The 27,439-nt window shown below is 43.0% G+C and overlaps 1 protein-coding gene across 4 annotated transcripts in view; it reads left to right on the forward strand.

The window, feature by feature from the left end:
- Positions 1–25,172, forward strand: part of KDM3A (lysine demethylase 3A) — a 59,241-nt gene extending 34,069 nt beyond the window's left edge. For 2 of the 4 annotated variants that reach the window (XM_079792038.1, XM_079792041.1), the window contains 14 exons: positions 62–214; positions 351–446; positions 804–931; positions 2,577–2,772; positions 4,689–4,861; positions 5,241–5,477; positions 7,195–7,366; positions 9,546–9,633; positions 10,297–10,427; positions 18,518–18,637; positions 18,716–18,855; positions 20,544–20,720; positions 20,799–20,933; positions 21,655–25,168. In XM_079792038.1, coding sequence (XP_079648164.1) covers positions 62–214; positions 351–446; positions 804–931; positions 2,577–2,772; positions 4,689–4,861; positions 5,241–5,477; positions 7,195–7,366; positions 9,546–9,633; positions 10,297–10,427; positions 18,518–18,637; positions 18,716–18,855; positions 20,544–20,720; positions 20,799–20,933; positions 21,655–21,753 — 2,045 coding nt within the window. In that variant the 3' untranslated portion in view covers positions 21,754–25,168. Of the gene's footprint in view, positions 1–61; positions 215–350; positions 447–803; positions 932–2,576; positions 2,773–4,688; positions 4,862–5,240; positions 5,478–7,194; positions 7,367–9,545; positions 9,634–10,296; positions 10,428–18,517; positions 18,638–18,715; positions 18,856–20,543; positions 20,721–20,798; positions 20,934–21,654 lie in introns of all 4 variants that reach the window. The other 2 variants (XM_079792039.1, XM_079792040.1) reach the window with 2 other exon arrangements.
- Positions 25,173–27,439: the final 2,267 nt, after the last annotated feature.

Genomic DNA, 27,439 nt, shown 5'->3' on the forward strand with positions numbered 1-27,439 from the left:
TTCAAGTTATATTTCATAAGCCCTCTTCTCCCAAAACTAAGTGATTTATTGATTTTTGTAGGACAGGTTGCTTGGAAGCGAGCTGTCAAAGGTGTTCGAGAAATGTGCGATGTGTGTGACACCACCATCTTCAACCTGCACTGGGTGTGTCCTCGGTGTGGGTTTGGAGTATGTGTGGATTGCTACCGGATGAAGAGGAAGAATTGCCAGCAGGGTGAGGATGACTTGATTCTCCTCTAGACCCCTTAACACACTTAGATTAAGCCTTTTATTAGTTTGTGGTGATGGATTCTTGAGGTATTTGGGGCCAGAGTCCATGAGTTCAGTTACTACAAATTGGTTATTTGCAGGTTCTGCCTACAAGACTTTCTCTTGGATAAGGTGTGTGAAGAGTCAGATCCATGAACCAGAGAACCTGATGCCTACACAGATCATCCCTGGAAAAGGTATTTCACATGGTGTAATGATTTCTTTTCACCTTGTTTTGGTTAGCTCAAAGGTGATTTCATTTTACTTTGTATAGTATATTACGGGCTAACTTTATTTTAGTGGATTGTCCAGAAATTTGTAAAATAATGTTCCTAAAACTTTGTGATTAAGGTCTTGTAAACAGTTTTGTGGAAGGAAAGGAAATGGTACATTTGGGGGGAAACATACTTAGCAGGAAGAAAAGGAGGACTTGTAAGCACCATGCTGATAAAAAATAGTTATCCTGCCAGAAACGTCAGCTTCTGCTTTGTCATGTTGAGATTGAAAATACGTGACATCCATGTTCAGATGTTTGCCTGTGCCCTTTTTTTTAGCCCTCTATGAAGTTGGAGACATTGTTCATTCTGTAAGAGCAAAATGGGGAATAAAGGCAAATTGTCCCTGTTCAAACAGGCAATTCAAACTCTTTTCCAAGCCAGCCTCAAAGGAAGACATAAAACAGGTATTACTGTTTATGCTAGATTCACCATCCTTATTGTTGTCTGTCTGCTTTCAAATAACCCAATGACTTCTGTATATTTGAAAGAAATATGGGGACACTGTCTGTGGAAAGAGAATTCATGTTTCATGTGCCACTTCATAGACCCATTCTCACTTTTCACATTATTATCATGGAACTTTTAGTAGGTTTTAAATTTTTGTTTCTTGAAAAAGGAAAAAACTCTTCTATTATAATCTACCTAATAAGTTGCTGTCAAATTTATATGGGTTTTTAAAAACTTCTCATACTTTGCAGAGTTAAAGAGATTCAGCTAAGCTCTAAAATGTTTTAAATTACTAAGTATATTTTACCTGTAATATATGTGAAGAGTTGAAGGAAATAATATTGAAATGAATCTTTATGTACCCATCACTCAACATGAATGTACATTTCCTTGGTGCTGGTGCTCTTCCTAGTCATACCCTTCATCTCCACCATCACGTCCTCTCTCCCACATCTCCCTTCTGCTCCCTCAGCCCATTATTCCACATCGTGTTTAATAATCAGAGGTTTTTACATTTACATAAAAGGCAGCATGGGTAGAAGAGTTGTGATTCTGGAGTCAGAATTGAATTTGAATTTTTTCCCCCTGCCACTTTCTAGTTGCATAACTGTGGCTCAAATTAACTGGTTTATATGTGCTTTAGCTTCCTCATCAGTAATCCTATATAATAAAGTGTAATATGCAAATCAACCAAACAGTGGAACGACTGGTCAGTCCCCTGATCTGCCTGCCCAGTCGCCTCCCGCAGAGGGAGGCCAGACTGCAGCTTAAGTCTGACATCCCCGAGGACTCCCAGACTGCAAGAGGGCACAGGCCAGGCTGAGGGACCCCGCCCGCTCGTGCACCGGGCCTCTAGTCGAGAAATAATGAACAATACCAATAATTGGACATCACAGAAATCATATCACATGTAAAGGGTGGGCCGGGATCAAACAGGAATTTGACTATCCTTTTCCTTCTCCATATATGTATGTATAACCTCCCCAGTTGTCAAGGCACTTTTTTAAGTAACGGAAAGATAAGTGGTGTGCTCTTTTCCACGTTTTTTTTCTTCTCAGTTTGTTTGACTTCTTTTAATGATCACTACATTTAAAAACCCATTCCACTATGCTAAATCAAGGGCGTTTTCTCTACTTCCTGTTTCCTTCTGAAATCACAGCTATACCTTTCCTACCCTGCCTCCTTTATTCATTCATTCAGCACCCCTGTTTTGAGTGTCTATTTCAGATACTAGGGTGAGTTCACTGGGGATATAGGCACAAACTGGTCATTTTAAAACAACATGGTAGATGGAGTGCTCTGGATATGTATAAGAGTGAGATGGGAGATAAAGGGGTGTGGGTGGAATATTTTGCTGTATTTAAATTCTTAGCATATCTTAACGTTTCACTAGTAATACATAAAAGCTAAAAAATTAAAGTCTCCCCTACCTTATAATCCTGTTCTGTTACTGTAAGATTACTGCAGCCATGGTGATGTCTAGGGCTGTTACTGGGCTTTGTTTTGGGTATTTGTCTCTCTTACTGGTGAGCTGTTAGGAGGAAGGTAAGAAAAGGAAAACATAATTTTTCAGCTTTTGTAAAATTCTCTTTTTATACTCAGATTTCCTTAGCTGGAGAAAAACCGACTCTCGGAACCACGCTCCAACAGAACCCCTCAGTGCTGGAGCCGGTGGCCATGGGTGGGGGAGCCGCCTCCAAGCCAGCCAGCAGCATCAAGCCAGCCTGTCCAGGCAGCACTTCTCCTTTCAACTGGCTGACAGACCTGACAGGTGGGAATGTCAACAAGGAAAATAAGGGTGAGCTTTCCCTCCTTTCCTGTGGGTTCCTGGGAGCTTTAGTCCATTTGGGGGAGGGACTGGACAGCCTTAGCTGCTGTGAGAACAGAGTAGTTAGAGGTCGTGTAGAAGGGAAAGTGGTTCCCTGTAGTCACCGTGAGACCTGACACAAGTGCAAGTGTTTTCAAAATGCAGCACCAGCAAGGACAGCTATTGCTGATGATAGACGGTAAGTTAGGTGAAGATTGAGACTTTTTTGCCTTCCTGTTCTTATCCTATATACAGTTCTTGTTTGTCTAATGTTCAGTGTCCTGGCTTCAGTTTTATTTTTCTTTATCTGTGCTTTTGTTTCATCTATGCTCAATGATAGTGTAAAGAATATGGCCTTTGGAATCAGGAAGTTAGATTAGAATTTACATGATTCCTCTTTCTGTTTATGTTAAAAGAAAAATTGCATGGTAAGTTTCTTTCATGCAAAGATCCTAAACAAAATTTAAGTGGATAGAATTCAGTACTATCAATAAAAGACTTATACAGCATGAACAAGGGCATCAGAAATGCAGGTGTAGTTTAACATTCAAAAATTATGAGACACAGAAAAGTTGGAAAATTCAATACTTGTTCATTTTTTTTTTTTTAATCTTAGGAACAGAAGGGAATATATATAATAATAAAAGTGTAATATGCTAATTAGACCGGGCGAAGCTGGGGCTGCAAGGGAAGCCTGGTTCCCGGGTGAAGCCGGTACTGGCAGCCAGGGGAAGGAACGCCTACTCTTGCACGAATTTCGTGCATCGGGCCTCTAGTACTTACTGAATATAGTTTCTACAATAAAACTGACATCAGTCATCATAAATAGTGATTGAATTTTTTTAATTGGTTGAATAGGTGTTTTTTTTACAGTGTTCCTCTTATGTTCAGGAAAGAGACAAGCATACCTGCTATCACTAGTTTATTAAACATTGTACTGGAAATCCTGGTGTTAAGGCAAACAAACAAACAAGAAGATATTAGAATTGGAAGGAAAGAGATAAAGTTGTTGATATCTGCCCTAACCGGTTTGGCTCAGTGGATAGAGCGTCGGCCTGCGGACTGAAGGGTCCAAGGTTTGATTCCGGTCAAGGGCATGTACCTTGGTTGTGGGCACATCCCTAGTAGGGAGTGTGCAAGAGGCAGCTGAATCGATGTTTCTAACTCTCTATCCCTCTCCCTTCTTCTCTGTAAAAAATCAATAAAATATATTTTAAAAAATAAAGTTGTTGATATCTGCAGACAATCTAATTATACATGTGAAAAATTAAAAAGCATATATTTAATAAACATGGTTGCTAGTTACATTGTTAATTTATAAAAATCAATTGTATTTTGTATACTAGGAACAAACAAATAGAAAACAGAAGTTTAAAAAAATACCGTTTAGCCTCCCTTCCTCCTCCTCAGAAGCACCGTCTTGTCTTCTCTCCTTCTTTCCCCACAGGCGTGCATCTCCTAAACTCTTGAGGGTCCCTACAAGGCTTGCAACCAGGGCAGCAATGGGCAGTGGCAGTTCATCCCGGGCAAACCCCCTGAGCCTGTTCCCAAGGCCCCCTTTTCTCTGACTTATTAGTGAGCCAGAGCAGACCAGCCTAGGCTCATTTCCCCAGCTCTTCCCTGTTTCATTGTCTCCAGCTTTATTGTCCTCTAAAACTCAAATAAATATCTGTGTGTGTGTGTGTGTGTGTGTGTGTGTGTATAATTTACCATGTATCCCCTGGATATTGGATCTTTGTTATTTAATACCAGTTGGGAATCCTTGTCTAAATAATGTCATTAGTATTTATCCTGTTAAGTTTTTTTGTTCTAATAAATGAAAGCAGGTTCCAAAGTAATTTAATAGAGGACTACTAAGGGATTTTATTTTCAGAATGCTTTTCCATTTGGATGTTTTTTATTTTCAGAAAAACAACCAATGATGCCAATTTTAAAGAATGAAATCAAATGCCTTCCACCCCTGCCCCCTTTGAGCAAGTCCAGCACAGTCCTCCATACCTTTAACAGCACGATTTTGACACCTGTAAGCAACAACAGTTCTGGTTTCCTCCGAAATCTCTTGAATTCCTCTACAGGAAAGGTATGCATTTATTTTGCTTTTGTACTCCGCCTAGTAAAGGTGAATAGATGACACTAGAAAATTTGAAACAGAAAGTAGAAATGAATCCTAGGCTTTCATTCATGGGTACAGAAGGCCGTGTGATTGGCAGGTGGGCTTCACAGGGTTATAGTACTGGGCTGGGCAATTTTCCCGTTATACTTTCTCCTGTACCCACTTCTGTGAGTTGTGATGTCAAGTGGGGGGAGGAGACTTACCTTTTGTCTCGGAGTCCTGGCTTGGACTGTTTACTGGATATGTGATCTAGACTTGTCCTACCATTATAGGAATGAAATGTATATTGTGTACATTTTGATGGTAGGGAATGACATTTAAGACTTGTATTCTTTCTCAAATTCAGGCAGAAAATGGACTCAAGAATACACCAAAAATCCTTGATGATATCTTTGCCTCTTTAGTGCAAAATAAAACTTCCTCTGATTTATCTAAGAGGCCTCAAGGACTGACGATCAAGCCCAGCATTCTGGGCTTTGACACTCCTCACTACTGGCTGTGTGACAATCGCTTACTGTGCCTGCAAGATCCCAATAACAAGAGCAACTGGAATGTGTTTAGGGAGTGCTGGAAACAAGGGCAGGTAAGAATCCTCTGCTCTCCCAGCCCAGTTCAGATCCCCCTTCTTGGTACCTTTGGCAGACTGACATCCCCTCCTTCTGCCATCCCTCCCCCCAATTATAAGTAGCATAACTGTATACTTTATCTCCTATTTTTGTACTTTTTTATTTAGAGTGAATGTAATTAAGGCAGAGTATGGCTTGTGAGATTTTGATTGCTTTTGACTAGTTATTGGATTTTATGTTCTTAATCCTCACCTGAAGGTATGTTTCCATTGATTTTTAAAAGTGGAAGGGAAGGGGAGAGACACAGAGAGAGAAACATCAATGTGAGAGAGACATCGATTGGTTGCCCTCCCCCACATGCTCTGACTGGGGTTGAGGATCCAGCCTGCACCGGAATTGAAAACAGGACCCTTTAGTCCTTGGGGCAATGCTCTATCCACTGAGCCAAACTGGCTAAGGCTAGTCACTGGATTTTTGATGAGAGCACCTGGACTCATTTATTTTTATGTGATAAATCTCAACAAAAGTGGAGTATGACAATGAGGCTTATGGGATTTGTGGGATTAGACAAAATATGATGATCATGTATCCCTCTTTCATGAATTAAAACCTTGTGCTGAAGGCAGTTTTAGGTGGGCCAGAGCCAGGTGGTTTATCTTGTAATTGATGTGTAGTCTCCCAGGGGGTCTGCTTTACAAGGCAGCATTGCTTCATCTTAAGCTTAAAAAAAATTTTTTTTTTTTAATTCTCATCCAAGGATTTCTTTTTCCATTGCTTTTTTCAGAGAGATTGGAAAGAAGGGTGGGACAAAGAGAGAGAGAGAACGATGTGAGAGAGACACATTGACTAGTTGCCTCCCACTTGCACCCCGACCGGGGGCAGAGCGTACAACCCAGGTACATACCCTTGACCAGGAATCGAACCCAAGACCGTTCAGTGCCAGGCCGATATTCTAACCACTGAGAAACACCAGTCAATGCACTGCATCTTAAGTTTTGGTTGATAGTTTAGGAGATGAATGGCTATGTACACCTGCTCCTCTGCTTTCTTGTTTTGGTTTGTGTTGTCTGAATCTTTGGCTTTTCTTCCGGGCTAAATGGAGTCCTCACTAAAGGAATACTTTCCTCTTGGACAAGGCTAGGGAATTGCCATACAGAAAAATGTATATATTTAACAAAAAAAATTCTAAAAAATTTTTTTTCAGCCCTGTGTACTAAGATTTGCTCATGACGACAGTAACAGACGGAATTTAGACCAAGAGCATGAATAACATAATTTTTTTAATTGAACTGATTGCCAATATTTTAGTCAGATTTCACAAAGTTCAGCATTTCTGGCTTGTCTTAGAGAACTAAAGGACTTGGCAACCTCAGGTCCATATTTCTGCCTAGCAACAACAGGTTGGAGGCCAGTGGCAGTGCCCTGTTTAGACAGGACTCTCCTGCTGGCCTTTGTCTTACCACATCTTCTGCCTACCCTGAGTTTTGGCACTGGTATTCTGTGAATACTGGGAGTGGAGTTCTTGCTCCTAGAAGCTTACTAAGGTAGTTTGAGAGCAAGGGATGTTTGTAACAGATATGATGAAGACAGGAAATGCTGTGGGTGCACAGAAGTGTAAGCTGGCACTTTGGGATCTGAGATAAGATGACCTATAGACAAACAAGCCAGTAGCTGCCACAGGTGTGGGGTCAGAGCGGGAGGAGTTCAAACTAAAGTCTTTGTTCTCTTCTTTAGCCAGTAATGGTGTCAGGAGTGCATCACAAATTGAACACTGAACTTTGGAAACCTGAATCCTTCAGGAAAGAATTTGGAGGTCAGGAAGTCGACCTAGTTAATTGCAGGACCAATGAAATCATCACAGGAGCCACAGTAGGAGATTTCTGGGATGGATTTGAAGATGTTCCAAGTACGTATTAAAGATCTTTCATGGGTGTTGAGGATTTGAAAGGAGGGACAGGAATCTGAGACACTTCAGTGGCAACAGCAGCATTTTCCAGGATTTAGAGTTTAAAATTAGTGTCTTCTCTTCCCATTTCTTCTTCAAAGTTTGTGTTTTTGAACTAAGACAAGTTCATTTTGTAGTGTCTATCCTTCAGGTGCTTCCACTTGTGCCCAGCAGGAGGGTACCACAGAGCCAGGGCTTATGAAACGAGGCTGGTGGTTATGTGTCTCATCTTCATCTATCTGTTTTTTTAATTGCTTAAGGTAAATAGACCTGAAGGTGCCAGGGAATGTGGATTCATTTAATACAGGGTCTCCTGGTCACTGTCTACTCCATGTGGATGAGCAGGGATTGTAGCTAAAAGAAGGCTAGAGTGGCCTGTGCTAAGGTTTGGCCCTGTCTGTGATTGGCCAATCAGTAAACTGTTTCTAAGAACATGAAGTGCACACTGGGCCCTGTGGTTCCCATCAGCACAGCAGTGGGTCCCCAGGCCCCCATCTCTGCTGGAAGGTTCAGCCAGTTCATTCCTCAAACTCAGTAATTCAAATATGCTCATTCACCACTCATTCTTTTTAGACATACTTTCACATTTTACTCTCCTGCTTCCTTATCCCGTTACCCACATTTATAGGTCATGGCCCATACTTTCACAGACTTTATAATAAAGTTATACTTAATCCTTACATAAGACATGATGGGGTTTTCCATAGGTAGATGCCAAGATGGAGTTTCAGACGGAAAATATTTATCCGAAATGAAGAGAGAGGTGGGAAGCAGAACTGGCATGAGAAGGAGTCAACTGCAAGGCAGACTCAACAAAGCTTCAGCCAGTATGGCAGGAAGTCCTGGAGTTATTATTGCCCCTCATTGTCACAGATTGGGCTGAAGTGGGAGATGTCAGGGCCTTCAACACTACCCTGTACCCCCTCCTCCTCATTCTCTGAAGTCAAACCTGGATTGCAGTTCCAATTCTGCTGGATGCCCTTGGACATCTGTCAATTTCCTCATCTAAAATTGAGAATATTAAAAAGGGCTTCATCTCATTGGGATATTGGTTTGGTTGCAAGGATTAAATCATTAAAACACTTAGCAGAGACTAGAACACAGCAAGAAGTACAAAAGTGGTTGTCATTGCTGTTAATCATAATTATCAATATATCTTTTCCAATGAGAGGTGCAAAAGTGGTTGTCATTGCTGTTAACCATAATTATCAATATATCTTTTCCAATGAGAGCTCCTTGGGTCTTGATTCCTTGGCATTACCTGCAATAGGTAGTAGTTCTATCATACAAAAACAGTGTTCATTAAAATCTGTATCTGCCAGGGTGGGGCAGAGTGAGCCCTGTTGGCCCTAGGTCTCCCTAGACAGAACATCAGTTTCTGTCTCTCTGAGTAAAACAAGTCATTTCTAGTTCTTTTTTAAAAATATATTTTTATTGATTTCAGAGAGGAAGGGAAAGAAAGAGAAACATCAATGATGGGAGAGAATCATTGGTAGGCTGCCTCCTGCACATCCCCTACTAGGGATCAAGCCTGCAACCTGGGCATGTGCCCTGACCAGGAATCAAACTGTGACCTCCTGGTTCATAGGTCAACACTCAACCACTCAGACACCCAGCTGGACAAGTCATTTCTATTTCATGTTAGCCTCAGAAAATGGTTTGTTGTTCCCCCTGTGGTCTTTGATTGTTAACTTGCATTGCTGTTTATTCACTGCGGAGCTGCTCACTCCTTCCAGAACTCGGTATGCAAGAGGAGACTGGATAAGAGTGAGAGGGACAACTGTCAAACACCACCTAGATAATGGGCAAAAGGAGTGGCTGAAATCTCAAAGAATGAGTAGTAGTTTAATAAGCATCTAGAAAAGATAGGGCCCCGATACAAATGAGTTGGTGATCTTTATTTTGCTACCTCTTACTGCCTCCTGGGTATGGATGGATTTCTTTGCACTGTAGAAGTTAGCAATTGATGGACGGGAATATTAAAGAAAAATATTTATATACAAAATGTATCAGGCTATGAAATTTTACATTGATAAATAAATTTTATTTGCATTGTTACGCATAAAATGCTAATTTGCCATTTATTTTGGTCTATTTTTGAGTTAATAGGAGCAATTCAGTTATTCTGGTTGTTTTTCAGACCGATTAAAAAATGAAAAAGAACCAATGGTGTTGAAACTTAAGGACTGGCCACCAGGAGAAGATTTTAGAGATATGATGCCTTCCAGGTATGATGGGGGGTTGGGGGGGTAGATGGTTCAGTTCTTGACTTGGTAGAATAAATTCTTTTTTGAGATGGTGTGAGAAAATAGTTCTCAGGGAAATATGAAAGTTGCCATGGTTTTACTGGGGCTGATTTTTCCTTTCTACTCTCTAAACTTTGGAGATGTGTGTTTCCAAGTGAGATAAGTTACTGAGGTTTAGATCTGGCTCTGCGTGTTTTCCCTGCAGTGCTCTGCCAGAGAAGAGGCGGCTGAGGTGTGCAGGTGCTGAATTTGAGGCAGTAGTGGGATCTGAACTGCCAGGGTTCCGTGTGATATAGTCAGTCTTGTGTTAGACAATGAGACCGCTAGATTGGTAGATTAATTTTCCTGATTTGAGCTTGAACCTTGAAAAGTATCCTCAGAACTAATGAATAAATCCGAGTGTCCAGAAAATTCATTGTTCATATCTTTTGTCTGAAATATTCCAGATCATTTTGATACATTTTTTGTGGTGAAGGAAGGATTATAACCTCTATAATTCTGATTTTTGAATATTGTTAATGTTCAGCTGTCTCCATCTTCATGAGCTAGGTATTTTTGTTTGTTCCTCTTGTGTAGAAGGAACAAATCATATAATAATGAATTAGAAAGCCAACTTTATTTTTCAAATTCTTTGTTTTGTACCAGGTTTGATGACCTGATGGCCAACATTCCACTGCCCGAGTACACACGGAGAGATGGCAAACTGAACTTGGCCTCTAGGCTGCCAAACTACTTTGTTAGGCCAGATCTGGGCCCCAAGATGTATAATGCTTACGGTAAGGAGGAAATTACTTGAAAAAATTACAATAGGATAGAGCAAATTAAAATGTTGGAAAACTGATTTTTTTTTTTTTTTTTTTGGTTGAGGGGATGAAAAATATGTATAACCCCAACACTTAACACAGCAGTAGGCTTCATTTTTGCATATTTCCTTTCAGTCCTGGCCAGATGTTTGTGTATTTACTTTCATAGTTGTAGTTGTTGGGCATATGCAATTTTTTATTTTTCTCTCTTCTATATCTAATACATTGTAAAGTCTTTACATGTAGTTTAATAGCCCTTTCCAAATTTTTAAAATTAAGTTTATTGGGGTAACATAGGTTAAAAACATACTTCACGTGTACAACTTTATTATTTTTTTCAAATTCAATTGACATTCCATATTATATTAATTTCAGATGTACGGCACAGTGGTTAGATAGCCTATGTAATAAAAGACTAATATGCAAATTGACTGAACGGTGGAACGACCAGTTGCTATGATGCGCACTGACTACCAGGGGGCAGACACTCAATGCAGGAACTGCCCCCTGGTGGTCAGTGCGCTCCCACAGGGGAGTGCTGCTCAACCAGAAGCCGGGCTCACGGATGGCAAGCACAGTGGCAGGAGCCTCTCCCGCCGAGGCGGCAGTGCTAAGGATATCCAACTGATGGCTTAGGCCCACTCCCTGGGGCGTGGGCCTAAGCCATCAGTCGGACATCCCGTGAGGGCTCCCAGACTGTGAGAGCGTGTAGGCTGGGCTAAAGGACCCTCCCCCCACCCCCCAGTGCACAAATTTTATGCACTGGGCCTCCAGTTTTATATAACTTACAAGGTGATCCTCTTGATAAGTTTATGTACTACCCACCTGACACCATACATAGTTATTATAATACTAGAAGCCCGGTGCACGAAATTCGTGCACGGTGGGGGGTTGTCCCTCAGCCCAGCCTGTACCCTCTCCAATCTGGGACTCCTGGAGGGATGTCCGACTGCCCGTTTAGGCCCGATCCTGGTGGGATCGGGCCTAAACGGGCAGTCGGACATCCCTCTCACAATCCAGGACTGCTGGCTCCCAACTGCCTGCCTGCCTGCCTTCCTGATTGCCCCTAACCGCTTCTGCCTGCCAGCCTGATCACCCTCTAACCACTCCCACCCTCTAACCACTCCGCTGCCAGCCTGTTTGCCCCCAACTTCCCTCCTCTGCCGGCCTGGTTACCCCTAACTGCCCTCTCCTGCAGGGTTGATCACCTCCAACTGCCCTCCCTTGCAAGCCTGGTCCCTCTCAACTGCCCTCCCTTTCAGGCCGGGTGCCTCCCAACTGCCCTCTCCTGCTGGCCATCTTGTGGTGGCCATCTTGTGTCCACATGGGGGCAGGATCTTTGACCACATGGGGGCAGCTATATTGTGTGTTGCAGTGATGATCGATCTGTATATTACTCTTTTATTAGATAGGATAGAGGCCTGATTCAGGGGTGGGGGCCAGCTGGTTTGCCCTGAAAGGTGTCCCTGATCAGGGTGGTGTTCCCTTGGGGCGTGGGGCGGCCTGAGGGAGGGGCCTGTGGTGGTTTGCAGGCCGGCCACGCCCCCTGGCAACCCAAGCGGAGGCCTGGTATCTGGAATTTATTTTCCTTCTACAATTGAAACTTTGTAACCTGGGGCAGAACCAAGCCTGCTGTTCCCTCCCGGGCGGTAGCCATTTCTGTGGCAGTTAATTCACCTTCTACAATTGAAACTTTGTAGCCTTAAGTGGGTGAGCCCGTCCAGGGTGTACGGAAAGCTTTGCTTCCCCTGTTGCCGCTGGCAACCCTGGCCTGCTCTCTCAAGCTCCATTCTGCCGCCATTTGTTTGAATTTGTTTACCTTCTATAATTGAAACTTTGTAGCTTGAGTGGAGGCTTAGGCCTGCAACCACTATGGGAAAGCTTGGCTTCCTCTGTTACCTGGGAAACCTTGCTCTCTGTGGCTGTAGCCATCTTGGATGGGGTTAATTTGCATACTCACCCGGCTTGGCTGGTGGGTGTGGCTTATATAGCGGAGTGATGGTTAATTTGCATATTGCCATTTTATAAGAGAGGACTAGAGGCCTGGTGCATGGATTCATGCACCAGTAGGGTCCCTCAGCCCTACACCCATGGGGATCAGTGGACTTCTGTGCCACCACAGCCTGGCCTTACCCGCCAGCTCATTGGGCTCCAGCCCAATGTCCGCATTGCTCCTGCTCATCCTGGCCCCACTGCGCCTGCCACCGCCACCACTCTGGCGCCCAGGGGATCCACAGAAGAGGCTCACACCGCCCCAGCTGCGCTCGCCAGCCGTGAGCCCGGCGTCTGGTGCCCATATGTTAGCTGAGCGGTGCTTCTGCTGTGGGAGGGCACTGACCACCAGGGGCAGTTCCTTCATGAGCTCCAGCTGGTCAGCCAGTCACTTAGGCTTTTATATATATATAATTATATATAAATTACTGACTATATTCCCTATGCTGTGCTTTAATATCCATAACTATTTTGTAACTACAAATTTGTACTTCTTAATCCTTTCACCTTTTTATTTTATTTTAGAGAAGTAGGGAGAGGGAGAGAGTGATAGAAACATCAATGATGAGAGAGGATCATCGATCTGCTGCCTCCTGCACACCCCACACTGGGAATTGAGCTCACAACCTGGACATGTGCACCAACCAGGGAATCGAACCACAGCCTCCTGGCTCATTTGTTGACATTCAAGCACTGAGCCACACCAGCCGGCCCTTTCACCTTTTTTACCTAGCCCCCAATCCTCTTCCATTCATGAAAAAAAAAATTTTGTCTGCTTCCTAAAGTATGGTATGACAACCATCACTTTGTACCTATGAGTTTGTTTTCTTTGCTCATTTATTTTGTTTTTTAGATTTCACATTTAAGTGAAACCATATGATATTTGTCTTTCTCTGTCTGACTTGTACTATAGTTTGATATCAGGTAGTGTGATAATTCCAACTTTGTCTGTTTTCAGAGAAGATTGTTTTGGCTATTTGGCATATGTTTCCTAAGGCTTGGGAAGTTCTGATTAACTATTTCTTTGAGTAGATTCTGTGTTCCTTTCTCCTTTTCTCCATCTGGTATACCCATTATCCTTATGTTGCTCTTTCTATGGAATCAGATAGTTTTTATTATGGTTTCTTTTTTGGTTTGAGAGAGAGAGGAAGGGGGAGAGAGAAACATTGATGAGAGAGAAACATCGATAGGCTGCCTTCTTCATGTCCCTACTGAGGATCGAGCCCACAACACAGGCACGTGCCCTGACTGGGAATTGAATCGATGACCTCTTGGTACATAGGTCGACATTCAACCAACTGAGCCATACTGATCAGGGCAAGTTCTTTTTTTCTTTTTTTAACTTTTAGTTCTCTTCTTCTTCCTCCTGGGTCATTTCTGCGTTCCTTTGAGCTCACTAAATTTCTCTTCCATCTGGTTTGCTTTGTTTCCAGTGCTCTCTAATGTATTCTTCATCTTATTTATTGAGTTTTTCAGTTCCAGAATTTCTATTTGGTTCTTTTATAGTTTCAATCTCTTTGGTAAAGTGCTGCTTTTGTTCATTAATTTCCTTCCTGAGTTCATGGAACTGCCTTTCTGAGTTCTCTTGTATCTCATTGAGCTTATCTCTGTCATTTAAGTCACATTCTCCCAGGACTTTGAGTTTTATGTCAGGAGACATTTCATTTTCTTTCTGTACTTCCATGTTACTGTGATGGTTCAAGGTATTTGACAGATTATTTATCTGCCTGTGCATTTGAGATATGAGTTCTTTTGTTTAGATGCTGTTTTATTCTCAACAATTTAGAGACTTGATGGGTAGGGTTACTTCTATTTTTTTCCAATAGATGGTGTTACAGTACAAGGTGTTTTTGTTATGTGTTGTTTTATTTTTCCTCTTGAGGTGAAGCAGCGCCACTTTGGTTAAGAAAAATGCTACATATTTACTGTGACCAGCTCACCTTGGTTATGGGGCACTACCACTGTGGTGTGGGTTTATGGTGGGTGGTATAGAACTGGTTCAGTGAGCTCCTAGCACTAACTTCTTACTAATGATCACTGGCCCCACTGTGTTGTTTTGTTGGAGGTGTCTCCACTGCCTCTAATGGGCTCTGCTGGATGAACTGGGCATAGGAAGACAAGTGTGTGATCTTTGGCTTCGCCCCCATGCCAGCATCTGCTGTGGGTACTCCCACTGTCTGGGCTTCTCATCTTTCTTCACCAGTCTCTGTCTAGATGGGTGGGCATGTGAAGACAAATTTAACATGCGTGGCTCTGTCCTCATTCCAGTAATGGCTGTCGGCAGTGCTGCGCTGCTTTAACCCTTTGCACTCGCTTGCTTTTTTCTCAATTCCTTTATTCTACTCGGGATTTAATGCTAACCGTGTCAAGTCACACTCGACATCCGAGTGCAAAAGGTTAAGCTTCCCAACCACCTCTACCAGGGTCTGCTAGGATGGGAAAGGGAGAAGGGAGGTAATTTTTCTCAGGGTTCTACTGCTTTTGCCCCTCTTACAATCCAGGCTATAGTGTGAGGGTTTCAGTCTGACTCCCTCCCTGTCCCCATTTTGGCTTCTGAACTCACTGGAACCATGGTAGGCACTCAACTCTATGTGCAACCACTCTTGCTATCCGTTCCACCAATCTTGTCTCCCCTTCTCATTCCAATCTGCCCCATCTTGAGATGTTTCAATGGGTGGATCTTTCAGGTGTGTTTGTGTGTTGAGCGTGAAGGGGGTGAGTATCTGTTGTTGAGTTATAGTCATGCTACTTGTAAATTTAAGGGGAGAAACAAAGGTGTCTTCTCACTCCACCATGATGCTGACTTCACTCTATCAAATTAGTCCTTAGTCATCTTTGGTAAGATAACATTTAATAGTTGTATTGTACATTGTTGAATCAATGGCATTTTATTAGTCATTTCAGTGTTGCTGGACATTCAAGTCATTCTACAAGCATTCCAGCTGTTTTAACATCTACTCTTAAATGTAATGTTCTTTGTCAATGGGTAGTACTAGTTACTTAACCCTTTGCACTCGCTTTTTTCTCGATTCCTTTATTCTACTTGGGATTTAATTTTTTAAATACCCCAGATTTTACAAAGCGTGGCAGTAGAATAAAAAACTGGAGTTTCTTTTCATACAAACTTATTTATTTGGATTTTTTTATATTTCAAATACATACGAGCTGCTACCAATGCTAACCGTGTCGAGTCACACTGGACATCCGAGTGCAAAAGGTTAAGTTAGTAGTTAAAGTACCCTTTGAATTGGGTTTTTATTCTTTGGCCATGACTTGATAAACTGTTCAATAAAGATTGCTCAGGATTGAGATTGGTTTCTACAATTTCAGCTGCTTCTGTTGACCTGTTTTATGTAGGATCTTTGTTCAGGTTTGGATTATAGTTGGCCATTTTGAAAGGGTTGTTTACCAATTTATTGTTGAATGAAATTTCAGTTGTTTGAATCATTCAGTGAATTTGATATAGTTTATACTATTTGACTCCCATTTTTTAGGTTTTTTAATAAGTTACTTGGTTTTATTTCTTCCATAATTACTTCCAACTCTAATCTCTGACTTGAGGATGGGATGGCAGTCCTCTAGAAGAAAGTAAAGTCTTTGGCATCTTTGCCATGTTCTTCAGAGACATTTTTTGGGGGAGCAAGTGTTTGGACCTCAGTACCACCATTCTTTTATGGTAGAGTCAGCCCAGAGCACCACCAGGAGCAGGGTTGGGGAACTCCCACTGACTAGATGCCTAAGATAGTTCTGCCAGCCTGGGGTGAGGATGGTCTGTGGGAGAGAGGACACACAGGGAGAGGTCCCCTTTGCTTCTCAGGTCTCAGATTAGAGAGCTCTGAATATACCTGAAGCCCATATCATGTTCCCTAAGTGAGTTCACTTCACTCAAGCCCTTCAAAGTAGCTGGATAGTCAGGATCTCAGATAATCTGCTCACAGTAGGGGTTTATGTAAATGAAGCATTTTTCCACAGAAGTAAAGGGTATAATGTTGCATAATGTGAATATCCATGTTTTATTGAAATGAAGCTTCAAAGGGTAGAAGTGGTCATCTGAGTTTTCAAATACAGTGGAACCTTGGTTCTCAAACTTCATTTGTTCCAAAAGGCTATTTGAGAAGTCAATTTGTTTGAAAACCAATTCATTTAGAAAGAGTGTAAATTGAATTCATTCCAGACCCCCAAATGATTCCCCGTTTTAACCTTTCTTATATACAGTACATGTCTAATGTACTGTTTAATCTATATACAAGCACTTCTTAATTTATTGAATCACTCTCTCCTGGCCTTAAATGAATCACTTTCAGCACTTGTTCCAGGGGTGCAGCATCTTTGCTGGTTCACATATCACTGCCTCCAAAATGCGGTCACTAGCTAACTGCTTTCTTTGGCCAAATCAACAAAAGTTTTTCTACCTCTTTAGTTGCCTGTGATCCCTTGTTTTGTGAGCACTTTCACACCCTTAGCAACATCAGCACACTTGATGGCCTCTTTATATTTTAAAATCTTGCTAAGTGTCCATTTTACCAGCAACAAAAGCAAAAACCAACAAGCAGGAAAATATTCACAGCACGGTAGACTGACTCACATTCTGTCCTTTGTGGCCTTAGAGTTGCTTTTCGTCATGTTGATGTATCAGCAAGACAGGGTTGTCAGGTGGAGAACGTTGAAACTTGTTTGACAACCAAGACTTTTTTCTGTGAACAACTTGGTGGAGAACCAAATTGTTCAGATGGGAGAAGGTCGATTCAAGGTTTGATTGTAAATTTTCTGCTTGCTGAAATAGGTGGCAGCAGATCTAGATTCCAGTAGATGGCAGCATTATTCTAGAAAAGCTTTTCCTGTGACAAACTTGTTTCCATCCAGAGTAAGCAGTTAGGGATTGAAGAAAATAAAAATGTGTTCACTTTCAGACACCTTATACCTTACCACAAACATCATTAAAGAGTGGTCATTTGTTAACGATTGGGTGTCAGAACCATGGCTCCTCAGTGTGCTCTTGTGGCTCCACTCCCCTGCTAGCATTGGCCGTGCCCTGCTTCCTAGTTTTGGCTTCTTATCTTTTCTTGTGAGCACAGTGATTCTTTTTTTTTTTTTTAAATTATTTTCCCAATTATTTGATCCAGGATTTTTAGTTATTCTCAGCAGAAGGGTCTGTCAGGGACCTTTTGCCTATCACTAAAAACCAAAGCCCTCATATTAGGAGATGGTTTATTATACTTCTTTTATTATATTTATGATTAAATATTAAATAAGATGATTTTAATAGTTGAAAGGATAAAATAATCCTATATAAAAGGCTAATATGCACATTGTCCCCTCGATCGGGAGTTCAACCAGGGAGCGGAGCCACTGGCCAACTGCCTGCGGCCCCTCCCCCCAGCTGGCCCAGCCCAATCGGCCCTGATCTGGGTGCGCTGGCTGTACCCCACTCATGCACAAATTCGTGCACTGGGCCTCTAGTTTATATATATAAAAGCCTAAGCGACCAAATGACCGTTTGACTGGTTGCTATGATGTGCACTGACCACCAGGGGGCAGACTCTCGATGCAGGAGCTGCCCCCTGGTGGTCAGTGCGCTCCCATAGCAGGAGTGCTGCTCAGCTGACTAAGGGGCGTCAGACGCTGGGTTCATGGCTGGCAAGCACTGCTGCAGCGGCACGAACCTCACCTACCTCCATGGCAGTGTGCTACGGAGCAGCAGCAGGCACAGCGGGGCCGGGTGAGTGGAAGCGGCATGGTGTCCAGCCCTGGCTCCTCCCCAGCTACCAGCTGCTTTGTGCATTACTACATCCCTTGGAGGATGTCGGCCTTGGCCTATGGGGATCAGGCCGAAACTGGCAGTCCAACATCCCCTGAGGGTTCCCAGATTGCGAGAGGGCACAGGCCAGGCTGAGGGACCCCACCGGTGCATGAATCCGTGCACCTGGGCTCTAGTGTTAAATATTGTTCTCTTATTTTTACATGATTAGAGAAGCATCTCTTCAATTATATGACCAGGTACCCTCCAGGGAGTAGGAAAGACTGTCAGCCTTTGTTACCTTTAGTATATTTAAGGCATTTTCTGTTTGCAGGATTAATTACTCCAGAAGATCGGAAATATGGAACAACAAATCTTCACTTAGATGTATCTGATGCAGCTAATGTCATGGTCTATGTGGGAATTCCAAAAGGACAGTATGACCAAGAAGAAGGTAGGGTGCTGAGGTAAAAGTGGGGCTCACTCTCCTATCTGGAGACTGTGTGCTGATGTTTGCTTTCTCCTGCTCCAGAAGTCCTTAAAACTATTCAAGATGGAGACTCTGATGAACTCACAATAAAGCGATTTATTGAAGGAAAAGAGAAACCAGGGGCTCTCTGGCACATATATGCTGCTAAGGACACGGAGAAGATACGAGAATTCCTTAAAAAGGTGTGCTCCTTACCCTATGGCATATGGAGAGAGGCATGGGGAAATCCTATCCTGTATAATATAATAAAAGCCTGATATGCAAATCAACTGAATGGCAGAACGACTGGTCGCTATGACGCGCACTGACCATCACTGGGCAAACACTCAATGCAGGAGCTGGCCCCAGGCCAGCCAAGGCGGGTGCCAGCAGGGGCCCCCTGATCCGCCTTGCCAGTTGTCCACAGATGGGCCCTGACTGCCGGCCAGGCCTAGGGACCCTACCTGTGCATGAATTGTGTGTACCGGGCCTCTAGTAGCAATATAAATTACTACATATTCAAGAACTGACTGGGTTACTGGGGAATTATCACAACCTCAAAGTTTAAATCTCTGCCTGTCAGATTGGATAGGCTGAAGCTGGTTGCTAAGAAACAGGATTTTTAAATGATTAGGTTCACACCTCTGAAAAGAGCCCTTGTCTCTTATAGTATAGTGTTTTATATTATAGTGCATTTGCAATTTTTTATGCTCTTTTATAAGTTACTTCCTCTGACCATCTCATAGCATGTAATTTGTTTTTTTATTGACTTGAAAATCTAAGCACTTCATAAGTTGTGTATCATTCCTGGCCCTTGATACCATGTTCTGAGTGAGTTACAAAAGACTGTTGGTCTTGTCTGCCCTCACACAGAAGCAGGTCAGGAAGGCCTCCAGCCCTGCTTGTGGCTGTTAGCTTGTGAAGGGTCACTGGAAAGAGATGGGAGTGGTTTTGAAGATTCTGAGTCTACTTGGCAGCTACTCGCAAAGGGCTGTCTGTGGAAGTTCTAGGCAGCTGGAAAGATGAGTGTATTCAGTTTTTAACATGGTTGGCCATGAGGCTGCTGGTGGCAGCTTAGATACCTGTGGTTGATATCCTCCAGCTATTCATGAGCAATGGATATGAATACACCTAGCCCTGAACAATATTTCTTTGAATCCAAGTGTTTCTGGCTAAGGGTCATTTGACTCAAGAAAACCTGCTAATCACCATATTGTTTCTTTTAATAGTGTCACCCTGAGTCTGTGCTGTCTGATACTGGGTCTAGAATAAACAAATTTAATCTTGGTGACTATTTCATAATTCAGATTATACAGGTGTTTATTATATGCAAAATGGAGCTTGGGCCAACTAATACTTAAAAGTCTAGAGACCAAAATACTGTCCAAATTTGTATTTACAAAAGTATACAGGCTGCCCTAGCTGGTTTGGTTCAGTGGACTGAGAGTCCTGGGTTTGATTCCTGTCCACGACATGTACCTCAGTTGCAGGCTCGATCCCCATCCCTGGTTGGGGAGCAAGTGGGAGGCAACCAACCAATGTGTCTATGTCTCTTCCCCTTCCACTCTCTCTAAAAATCAGTGGAAAAATATCCTCAGGTGGAGATTAACTATATGTACACATACATATACATATACACATACACATATACATATACAGAAGCTACCAGTCTGTTTAGAGGAAATGATAAAAGGGAAGCCTCATTTCTTTCAGTCTTTCCTTCATTCCTTTACGTAATGTCTTTGAGGGCTACTCATCTTTGCTAATAAGGCACTTATATAAAGAAGGCCTATATGGCAGTTACTGGCTGCCCACACGATTCGCGGGGAGGAATGCCTTCATTAGGCCTTAGCATATTGCTCAGTTTCATAATATTTTTAATATATTCTAGGTATCAGAAGAGCAAGGTCAAGAAAACCCAGCAGACCACGATCCCATTCATGATCAGAGTTGGTATTTAGACAGATCCCTAAGGAAGCGTCTTCATCAAGAGTATGGAGTTCAAGGCTGGGCTATTGTACAGTTTCTTGGGGATGTGGTGTTTATCCCAGCAGGAGCTCCACATCAGGCAAGAACCAGTACTTTGTCCTTTTTTCTGGCTTTACTAAGAACTTCTGTATTACTGATGTGACTTGGTATTTTTCAGGTTCATAACTTATATAGCTGTATCAAAGTGGCTGAAGATTTTGTTTCCCCAGAGCATGTGAAACACTGCTTCTGGCTTACTCAGGAATTCCGTTACCTGTCACAGACTCATACTAATCATGAAGACAAATTACAGGTAAAAATAGCACTGATTCCTGGCATTGGCTGACTCTGGCTTCATGGCCCATTACTTACCTTATAAAGTCAGTGAACTCACTCTTGGTCCAGTGATTTGATGAACTGCTTTATTTTGAATTTCATTGTCTACTTAGACAAAGGAGGAGCAAGCAGGAAATCTCACCTTGGTCTGTAAGGGACTATCTGGAGAGAAAGTCTTGAGTGTTAAAAGTGAATAGATCTGACTGAGGATCCTGGCTGAGCTGCCAGGCGGGGGTCTTGAACACAGACCTTTAGTGTTGCAGTAGTCTCACCCTTGGGTAGAGCAGAACAGAATCTCTGGGACCCAAAGAGGGCCTGAGTGGGTAGGTTTTTTAGGGACTTTTAATAGTCAACCAAGTAACATAATTTTATGTTTGAAAACTAGGGGAAAATATAAACTGAAAAATAAAACTGTACCTTTGGACTTGCCTCTCTGTGCACTTGCCAGGGGCAGGGCCACGTGGCATCAAAGGCTACAGAAGGGGTCTTTAAAGTTCTTCAAAGGAGGCATAGGTTTAAAATGTGTATGAAATACGGGCTTAAAAGAGCCCAGGGACCTTTCAGGTACTGACATTTCATAGTGAATATTGAGTTTTAAATTCCGAGAGAATGGTATGAAAACAGGCAGGAAAGGTTTATTTTTAATAACAGGTTTTAGATTTAACAGCAAACTAACCATACCTCCTCTGTTCCTTTAGGTGAAGAATGTTATCTACCATGCAGTCAAAGATGCAGTTGCTATGCTGAAAGCTGGGGAATCCAGCTTTGGCAAACCGAGGGTCCTCGAGACGCCTTGAGCCCTGTACATTGGAGGTGAATACTGGCAGCTGTTCAAACTCTTCAGGCAGGATTCCTGTGGACTTTGAGATTCATGTTACCTCATCTTTTTTAAACTGTACCTGGTGAGGGTACTCTGTCTAATGTATATTTCTAGTGTTTACAGACACTAAATGTGTATATGTAGTTACTATTTACAGAACATGCATCCTTCAACTGTGACTTCTCACTTAGTGCAGAACTACCAAGCTATAAAAATAAAAACCTCTCCTCAGCTCTGGAACAATACTCCAGTTATGACTCTAGCTGTTTTCTTGGACAGCTTAGTCAAAATGGGTTAAAACTGTGCAGTTTATTTGGGTTGTATTTTGTTCTGTGTCTGTCTGAGTATCCCCTCCCCCAACCCTTAGGGTTTAGAAAAGTAACGGAGGAAATGACAGCTAATGATGCCATTCTTGCTCTTTCCAATCAGGACTGGCATTCTGTAACAAATCAACTACTGTACAATTCTTGGGGTTAACCATCTTTAGTTAAATGGAATTTTAATTTAAATGAAGCTTTGCTAATTTTAAGTGTTGAGCATTTTGCATTAAAGTATTCATATAATGTTTTGACTGTTTATTGGCATTCTACATACCTTTCATCAAATGTCATAGATGTAAAAGATTGCTCCAGGAATTCATTCTAAAAGCAAAGAAATTAGATGCTGTAATGGTTTTCCATGATTATTACAATGCTAACATGGAAATAAGTTTCTCCCCACCTCAGTGGAAAACCCTGTCACAATTTTGCAAAGAAACACCACCAACAAACTAAATTTAGAAGTGGTGATTAACAACAAAACAAATCGTGACTGGTTAAATGATTCTGTAAAGATGATCAAAATGCTTTTGACTCTCTTCTGGCCCTTCATAATGCAAGAGTTTAAAAAAAAATGAAATGATTAGAAGTTTTAGAACAGTAATCCTATATAATAAAAGCCTAATATGATAACTGTCCGGTTGTCTGTTCAACCAATCAAATAATAATATGCTAATGATATGCTAAGGCCGCTCAACCACATGCTATAACATGCACTGACCACCAGGGGGCAGATGCACCAATTGGTAGGTTAGCTTGCTGCTGGAGTCCGACCAGTCAGGACTGAGTGAGATGGGCTGGACATGCCCTGGAGCTCTCCCCGGCTGGCCAACATCCCGCATCCCTCCCTGGCCCTGATGGGGTCCCTCAGCAAAGCACCCTCTCACAATCTGGGACCCCTCAGGGGATGTTGGAGAGCTGGTTTTAGCCCAATCCTGCAGGCCATGCCAAGGGACCCCACTGGTGCACAAATCCGTGCACCAGGCCTCTAGTACCTAAAATATTTATCTCTGAAGGGACAGAATTCAGGAAGTCACCTTTTTATAGCTCACAGGTTCTCGTAGCTCTGTCTATACTAAAAGAAATTACATTGAAATCAAGTAGTATAGACAAGACTTAGAGCCTGGATTTTTACCTTTGGGAGGTCAAATATACACAAAATTCCCTGAAAAGAATAAGTAGATATATCTGCCTAACTCAGTAGAAAAAGTATTCCCCTTTTAAGTACTAGTATACAATTCAGTGGTAGTAAGAAGCTCTTCTATATAGGGTTACATCTAGAATTGGCACCATCGCTTAGAAATCTCCCTAAGTCAAAGAAAGCTTGGATCTTCTTTAGAGTAAACCCCCTTCAAGTCAGATCTCAAAAGAGTCAGAAGTCCAAGGACTTATCCTACCTAATAATAGAGTAATATGCAAATTGACCGTACCTTTGCTACACCCACCAGCCACGCCCACCAGGAAACTGTCGCAGGGACGTTGGGGTGCAGCGGAGCCCAAGGCCAGGAAAGCCTCCAGCGGGGAGCCTGCACGGATCGCAGGCAACCACCGGGGCTCGGCTCCTATGATCCTTAGCAGGGACACTGGGGTGCAGCAGAGCCCAAGGCTGCCGGCTGGGGCCAAGCCCCGACCCTGAAAGAAGGCAGAAGGCGGTGGCCACAGCCAAGGCCTGGGTCCCTGGTGCTGGCAGAAAACTGGTGCAGGCAGCCAGGTGAATGAAGGTCTATTGCACGAATCTTTCGTGCAAACGGGCTGCTAGTTATTCATAATCAAATACTTTGTAATAACAAATATAAAGACAGAAAGCCACCATGAGCAAGAATCAAAAGACTCTTCATATGTATCATTAAATTTGCAAAGTTTGCAGATTCTGGAATGATCCAATATTTATTTTATATTCTGAAATGTTGTTTTAAAAAATGAGAGTATAGGAAATATGATGAAAGAATGAAATTGCCTGAAATGATCTGAGTTGGAAAGTCAATAAACAGAATTTACAGAGTGAATTCTGTTCATATAAATGCTGGCATGATGGTTAAAATGGAAATTTAGCAGATGAATTAACAGAAAAATCTTTTACAAATTGGAAGAGTGGTAAAATACACAATATATCACTGAAAACCAGGAAGAGATGTTAACTTGTAAGCAAGACACAATATAGGTTTGGTAATCTGTGACAAAGAGCCAAGAGAATGGTGGGGGTGATGTTCAGAGACTGAAACTTTGCAGTATTGATGACAGACACCTCATCAGAATGAAGAAGCCCAAGCTGGCTGGCTGGCTGGCTGGCTGGATGACTAAATAAAGCAAAATAAATAAAAAAAACTCACACCTATGTGATGTATAGTAATAAATACTTCACGAAATAGGTTCTTAAAAGCAGCCGGAGGGAGAAAAACATGATCTCCAAACAAATGACAGCTTAACACGACTTTCAACAGCAACAGTGGAAACCAGAAGAAAGTAGATGCCATTCTTAATTTTCAGATCTATTCAGAGCATATCTGAAAACAAAAGTCTAGACACGGCAAAATTCTCTTCCCTGTTTTTTACAGACAGTTAAAAAAAAAAAAAAAAGTGTCAACCCATGAATCAGGAGGTTATGGTTCGATTCCTGATCAGGGCACATGTATGCGTTGCTGGGTTCGATCCCCAGTAGGGGGCATGCCGGAGACGGCGGATCGGTGATTCTTCTCATGGATATTTATCTCTCCCTCTCTCTGAAACCAATAAAAACATTTTTTTAAAAATGATATACTTGGCTCAGTGGATAGAGTTTCGGCCTCTGGACTCAAGGGTCCCAGGTTCGATTCTGGTCAAAGGCATGTACCTTGGTTGCGGGCACATACCCACTAGGGGGTGTGCAGGAGGCAGCTGATCGATGTTTCTCTCTCATCGATGTTTCTCTCCCTCTCCCTCCCTGTAAAAAATCAATAAAATATATTTTTAAAAGAAGCAGTCTAGGTAAAGCTCCTCCAAAAGTTAAACAGGATTAACATATGACCCAGTAGTTTCACTCCTAGGTATACACTAAAAAGAACAATGCAAGAATTCAAACAGATACTTGTACACCTTTGTTGATAGTAGCTTTATGAACAAGAGCCAAAAGATGGAAACAACACAAATGTCCATCAAGAGATGAATGAAAGCCGAAACCGGTTTGGCTCAGTGGATAGAGCGTCGGCCTGCGGACTGAGGGGTCCCGGGTTCAAATCTGGTCAGGGGCATGTACCTTGGTTGCGGGCACGTCCCCAGTGGGGGGTGTGCAGGAGACAGCTGATCAATGTTTCTCTATCATCGATGTTTCTAACTCTCTATCCCTCTCTCTTCCTCTCTGTAATAAAAAATCAATAAAATATATTTTAAAAAAAGAGATGAATGAAAAAGCAAAATATCATAATACATACAATGGAATATTTTTCAAAAAAGAAGGCAATTCTGACTAAGGATACAAAATTGGATGAATCTTGAAAATATGTGAAGTATGCCCCATACAAAAGGACAAGTATTGTATGACTCTTCTATCTTCTCTAATAAAATTGTAATATGCAAATTAACCATCACTCTGCTACATAAGCCATGCTCACCAGCCAAGCCACACCCACCAGCCAATCAGGGCGAGTATGCAAATTAACCCAATCCAAGATGGCTACAGCCACAGAGAGCAAGGTTTCCCAGGTGACAGAGGAAGCCAAGCTTTCCATAGCCATTGCAGGCCTAAGCCTCCACTCAAGCTACAAAGTTTCAATTATAGAAGGTAAACAAATTCAAACAAATGGCAACAGAATGGAGCTTGAGAGAGCAGGCCAGGGTTGCCGGCGGCAACAGGGGAAGCAAAGCTTTCCGCACACCCTGGCCGGGCCCACCCGCTTAAGGCAACAAAGTTTCAACTGTAGAAAGTGAATTAACTGCCACAGAGATGGCTGCCGCCCCGGAGGGAACAGTAGGCTTGGCTCTGCTCCAGGCTACAAAGTTTCAATTGTAGAAGGAAAATAAATCCCAGATACCAGGGCCTCCTCTTGGGTCGCCAGGGGGCGTGGCCGGCCTCCAAACCACCACAGGCCCCTTGCTCAGGCCGCCCCACGCCCCAAGGGAACCCCACCCTGATCTGGGACACCCTTCAGGGCAAACCAGCTGGCCCCCACCCGTGCACCAGGCCTCTATCTTATCTAATAAAAGAGTAATATACAGATTGATCATCACTGCAACACACAATATAGCTGCCCCCATGTGATCAAAGATCCTGCCCCCATGTGGACACAAGATGGCCACCACAAGATGGCCAGCAGGAGAGGGCAGTTGGGAGGCACCCGGCCTGCAAGGGAGGGCAGTTGAGAGGGACCAGGCTTGCAAGGGAGGGCGATTGGAGGTGATCAACCCTGCAGGAGAGGGCAGTTAGGGGTGACCAGGCTGGCAGAGGAGGGAAGTTGGGGGCAAACAGGCTGGCAGGGGAGCAGTTAAGCATCAACCAGGCTGGCAGCGGAGTGGTTAGGGGGTGATCAGGCTGGCAGGCAGAAGCAGTTAGGGGCAATCAGGAAGGCAGGCAGGCAAGCAGTTGGGAGCCAGCAGTCCTAGATTGTGAGAGGGATGTCCGACTGCCCGTTTAGGCCCGATCCCACCAGGATCGGGCCTAAACGGGCAGTCGGACATCCCTCCAGGAGTCCCAGATTGGAGAGGGTACAGGCTGGGTTGAGGGACAACCCCCCGCCGTGCACGAATTTCGTGCACCGGGCTTCTAGTAAGTAATAATCATATTCCTAGAATAGTCAAGTTTCATAGAGACAGAAAGTAGAATGATGGCCCTAGCCGGTTTTGCTCAGTTGGTAGAGCGTCAGCCTATGGACTTAAGGGTCCCGGGTTCAATTCTAGTCAAGGGCACATGCCCAGTGATGGGCTCAATCCCCAGTAGGGGGCGTGCAGGATGCAGCTGATCAATTATTCCTGGCTCATCATTGATATTTCTATATCACTCTCCATTCCTCTCTGAAATCAATAAAAAAAAAATTAAAAAAAGTAGAATGATGGTTACTGGAGCAGGAGGAAGGGGGACTGGGAATTATTTTTTAATGGGTACAGAGTTTTTGTTTGTATATAATTCAGTGGTAGTACATTTACAGTGTACACTGTTCAACCATCACCACCATCTATCTGCTCATGCCGGGACGGGTAGGTCACGGGCGCACCTCGCAGCCTCTGTCAGCGCCTTAAGCCCCAGCAGCAGTGGCAGCAGTAGTGCTGGTGCCCACATGAGCGGTCCCGAGCAGGCAGTGCGTTCCATCAGCGGCTGGCCCAGTGCACGTACATGGAGGTGAAGTCTCTGGTGCCCACTTTCCCGCAGGCCTGAGC

The sequence above is a fragment of the Cnephaeus nilssonii genome (genome assembly GCF_951640355.1).
Source record: "Cnephaeus nilssonii genome assembly, chromosome: 15".
NCBI classification, from domain to species: Eukaryota; Metazoa; Chordata; class Mammalia; order Chiroptera; family Vespertilionidae; genus Cnephaeus; species Cnephaeus nilssonii.